The sequence below is a fragment of the Zerene cesonia genome, unplaced genomic scaffold, assembly GCF_012273895.1.
Source record: "Zerene cesonia ecotype Mississippi unplaced genomic scaffold, Zerene_cesonia_1.1 Zces_u007, whole genome shotgun sequence".
Taxonomy (NCBI): Eukaryota; Metazoa; Arthropoda; class Insecta; order Lepidoptera; family Pieridae; genus Zerene; species Zerene cesonia.
The window spans coordinates 1,200,704-1,206,137 of NW_024045137.1; the positions used below are offsets into that span (position 1 = coordinate 1,200,704).

A 5,434-nucleotide genomic window follows, 5' to 3' on the forward strand; every position below is an offset into this window, starting at 1 on the left:
GGCAACATTTTATCCCGATATTCCTACGGGATACGGACTTACGCGGGTGAAACCGCGGGGCGCAGCTAGTAATTTATAAAACGCTAAGATGACTGACTGACTGATCTAACAACGCACAGCCCAAATAAGTGGATCGATCGGGCTATAATGCTACTATGATGCGGGCATCAGCTAGTTTGAATTCGAGTTTGACAATTCCTTCAGGCTGACGCGTCCAGCACAGTGGAGCTCAAAGAGCTGCGCTGGTCATAGCGCGGGGCGCGGCGCGGCGCCTCCGCGCCCGCCTCGCCCGCGCCCCCCGCGCCCTCCGCGCCCCTCGCGCCCCGCGCTCCCGCCCCCGCGCGCCTCCGCCCCACACGTACGTATAGAGAGGGAGTCGAGCGCGCTTCGGCACGAATTGGGCCAGCTCGCACCGGGGATGTACCACACCCCCCCAGAAGACTGGCGTGAAATTGTAGACTGCTACTGCGTTTCTTACGATAACTTCTAGTCATTTTATTCCCGATTTGATTTCCTTTCTTTCTTCAAAGCGGGCGACGCATCTCATACAGTATTGTAAAAAAGTAAAGAGCAGAAAAATATTACTTTGATTTACTTATATCCTTCCTAAATTTTAATCGTTAAAAGTTGTGTCGATCTCATTGTAAAGTAAAATAATTATATTTGTAAGATCAGTGGCGTAGATAGGGGGACAAGGACCCTGGTGCATAGGGAAAGAATCGGGCCCTCCTCCCCTCTTTCCGCCTTCCACCCCTCTTTCAAAGCTGAGGTTAGAGGGCCCCCTGAGCTCCGGGGCCCTGGTGCACTGCACCACCTGGCCCTATGATATCTACGCCACTGTGTAAGATTCAGTTTTTATTATAGTCATGTCTGCTAAGGTCCTTGTACAATGTGAAATGAAAAGAAAACGCATTTCTACAATTTTCAGATTCAACAAGTACTCTACGAAGAACGTCGTCGTATGTGCTGAAGGAGCCTCGAGAGAAGAAACATGTTCAAATAGTTGCCTAAATCTAAATTAAGATTTTTTACTGCCGTTTCTAATAACCAGTTTAAAAATGTTGTTTCTATTTTCTATTTTTGATTAAATATAATTTCATGTGTGGCATATAATATAAATAGCAAAGGCCCGTTTGTAGAACCCTGAAGAACACCAAGTAGTACAATTTCAAATTATTAACGGTTTCTACGACTATTACCTGATCGATAGTTTTGTTTTTAGAAGAAAGAAACCTATGATTTATTTTAATTTGATTTTTTGATACTGCAAGTAGAAATTATAACGGAAAAATGCAATAAGCAACATTATTAAAAGCACGATAGTTCACAAACATGATTCTCATATAGTACTCTAGCTAAATCTGTCTTTCTTGAACGTTGGACATTATTTGAAACCAACTGGTGGTTTTTCATGTATGCTTATTTATTACCAATTTTATTTATTCATGAGGTTATTAGAAACGTTAAAATAAAAATAAGATCTTTCACAAATGTTTAATTTAGACTAAATTATAATTATTATATAAAATATATATTTATTGAGCATATAATATGACTATAATAATATATATATTAAATGATACAGATATTTTGTGTACAACTGTGATTCGTGGGATTTGGAAGAAGTAGATTTGTCCTTTTAAACTGAAATTTAACATAATTAGAAATACTAACGGTCCGCCCCGGCTTCGCCCGTGGTACATATATAGCCTATAGCCTTCTACAAAAAATGATCTAACTAACAGTGAAATAATTTTTCAAATCGTACCAGTAAGTCCTGATATTAGCGCGTTCAACCAAACAAACTCTTTTGTTTTATAATATTAGTATAGATTTGCTTTTTTAGTAGACTTATTTTAATGTTTGGATATCCTATCATTAAAATCGTAACTAATATGATATGTTTATTGCTCCTATTTGAGTGTCTTTACATCATGAGTCAATGGAAAGAAATAATTTGTTGTTCAGAAACGGACCCTATCGTTAAGTTAATACGATGCAATTTTCCCTTTTAGTTAAATCATCTACATGAGGATAACCTTAATCTATGTATAAAAAAATTGTGTTAATAGCTCTATTTATAACTCAAGAAACTAAACTGATTATGTTGAAACTTGGTACAGGGATAGTTTGAGATCTGAGAAAGTACATAGGATAGTTTTTATCCCGGAAATCTAACGGAAACAGGAACGCTGCCGGTAACATCCCGGGTCTATCCTACCCGCGTCTACGCGGGCAATGCCGCTGGCGGAATTCTAGTGACTTATCAGCATTATCCCTTGCATCTAGTTATTTCAAAAACCCACGAACTGTGTTCATAAAAAATTTATAACGATCATAAAACTTGGATAGTTTGTACGCGTATTTTAATTATTTATAATGAAAATGTTTTGCAATGTTTGTTGTGTGGTTATAGAATGTGTTTCATTGTATAAGATTCGATACAAACAAACAAATATATGACGGAACGGTCGTTCTATTAACTTCATCCGACGTAATGGGCGAATAAAATCGTTAATCGAGCAATGAGGATTTAACACAGCACTATTTATTATATTACACTTAACACACTTATTTCACCATCACCATCACCATCACCATCACCATCACCATCATCATCATCATCATCATCATCATCATCATCATCATCATCATCATCATCCTACAATTTCTGGATTAGCCATCCTGTCAAACTGAACAGTTCAGCTTTTCTGTCGGATAAAAATAAAAATTATGTGTTATTCGTCAGAGATCAGGCTCCTTTATCCTAACATCATGGGTCCAAATTGTTCCCACTGCTGGGACACATGCCTGCTATGAGGGTTCAGGCCCACCAGCACGCTGGCCAAGTGCGGGTTGCCAGATTTCACATGTCGTCGAACTTTTGATTCATGGACATGCCACTTTCCTCACGATGTTTTCCTTTACCGTTTCGAGCAGTGGTGATGTTATCCACATGTGCAGATAAACTGAAAAATCAATTTATTTCCTGCACGCTCGCCTGGTCTCGAACCCCGGCTTATCGATTTTAAAGTTCGAGGTCAGCACTACTGAGCCACCACACTTTTTACAACTATTTATATATAATATTAAACTAAACATAAATCACACACTATAACGAAACGTGAGTAATAGTTCCTAGTTTCTTGGAGAACTTCTCTTGAAGACGATCAAATGAAAAATGAGTCTTGGTCCCACACTCTTTCACTAGCTAGGCTTTGTTGCAGCACGAAGGTAGTTGGAAAATCGTGCCGCCATCTACCGACTCGTGCTTCAAAATATATCATCATCTGGATAAAGGGTAGCTAGGTATTTATAGAATTTCATTGCAACCGGTTCAGTAGTTTTTGCGTGAAAGAGCAACAAACACACACACATCCTTACACACTTTCGCATTTATAATATTAGTAGGATAGATATTTCTGTAAGATGTTTTTTTGTATCGGTTCATATACGAAGCAATAGTATAACGCTAGAATAGTCATAAAATTTTGTACAGCGTTTGTATGGTTCGTAAATTATCACATAAAATGCATGTCAGCGCAGGGAATATTTATTACCCACTAGCGGTCCGCTCCGGCTTCGCCCGTGGTACATATATAGCCTGTAGCAATCCTCAGTAAATTGGCTATCTAACACTGAAATAATTTTTCAAATCGGACCAGTAGTTCCTGAGATTAGTCCGTTCAAACACACAAACAAACAAACTCTTCAGCTTTATAATATGAGTATAGATTAAGTTTATTTTTAACTGCGCTCCGGTTTAGTAGTCTGCGTGAAAGAGCAACAAACACACATCAACCTTACAAATAACAATATTCATACAAACATTCGCATTTATAATCTTAGTAGGATTTCAATGCTATAAAAGTAAAAATTAAAGATACATATACATTTATTAATTAATATACTTACAACATATGTATTCATCTTATACCTTTAAACGAGCAATTCTTGTATATATATATATAATTGGAATCTTGGAATCGGCTCCAACGATTTTCATGAAATTTAGTATACAGGGGGTTTCGGGGGCGATAAATCGATCTAGCTAGAAATTTTTTTTAGAAAATGTCAAATTCGTCTTTTATTCGTGTTTTTTTTTCCTGACATCTATTGGTGAATAATAATACTATTTTGCTTCGTAGATAGCTGGACAACTGAAATAATGTCATATTCATGTTTTATTCGTGTTTTTTTTTCCTGACATCTATTGGTGAATAATAATACTATTTTGCTTCGTAGATAGCTGGACAACTGAAATAACACATGGCACTTTTTATACCGATATTCCTACGGGATACGGTTACGCAGCACGCTTACGCGGTTTCAACCGCGGGTCACAGCTAGTGTATCTATTATTAGTAAAGAAACTATAAATATAGGTCTATATTGGTTTTACTATTAAATACTGATCATTGCGTATTCTTCGACTGTACGTTGTAGCGAAAAAATCATTTTATGTGATAATTTATTCTTAAATAACTGTATGTAATAGTTATTGAAAATGGCGTGGGGCAGATGGATCTTATGTTTTTTCAACAGACTACAAAAAGGAAAAGAAGTGACCTCCCATGTCCCCTACTGGGGTATGGGGCAGATGATATACATCTGTTTCACTGATCGATTTTCTTTATGGACAAGTAGGTGATCAGCCTTCTGTGTCCTGCCAGACCGAGAATTTTTTTTCCATACCCACCGAGAATCGAACCCAGGACCACTTGGTCCTAAGCTTACGCGTTAACCACTGTACCAAGGAGGCAGTATAAAATGGAGGACGTTTTTAAATTGTCTATATTTTTTGGAGTTTGTTACACCGGGTGAGCTGCATTTGATGATTCTTTGTTTAATGGAAACTGTTACCCGTGGTCACATAATTAGTCTAGTTCTGACAATTCTAAAGCAATTTATTTTAGTTTCGTTAAAATAGTTATTATATTTAATCGCTTTAATAATAGTACTTTTATAAAAAGACAGATTTGATAAAATTTAAATAAGGAATGTATGTATACTGGTATGCCCCATGCCCCATTGAGGTTTCAGGAATGACGTCATCAGTAATGTTTGGTGTGATTGTAATATCGATTTATAATAAAATACGTTGATATATTATATTGTTTTATTCGTTTTTTTAATATAAATCTACTCCCAAACAAATCCCTAGAATTTTTTAAAACGTGACGATTTTAACCAGGAAATGTGGTAGTCGAGCGCGCTTCGGCACGAATTGGGCCAGCTCGCACCGGGGAAGTACCACACCACAGGAGACAGGCGTGAAATAGCATTCTGTTGTGTTTCGTTCGGTGAGTGGGGCAGCCGGAGGCTTATATTTGGATTGGATTGGAGACAATTTTTGGATTCGATTGGCGACGTTTGAAGTGACAGTTTATGCTCTCTGAGTTTTTACAGTCTAAAAGTGGTTAAAAGTTTTTAT

The 5,434-nt window shown here is 37.4% G+C and overlaps 1 protein-coding gene across 1 annotated transcript in view; it reads left to right on the forward strand.

Annotated features, from left to right (window-relative positions):
- Positions 1–334, forward strand: part of LOC119839028 (glutamate receptor ionotropic, kainate 2-like) — a 36,049-nt gene extending 35,715 nt beyond the window's left edge. The window contains exon 20 of the mRNA XM_038365198.1: positions 205–334. Within this exon, the coding sequence (XP_038221126.1) occupies positions 205–252 (48 nt within the window). The 3' untranslated portion in view covers positions 253–334. The remainder of the gene's footprint in view (positions 1–204) is intronic.
- The last annotated feature ends 5,100 nt before the right edge of the window (positions 335–5,434 follow it).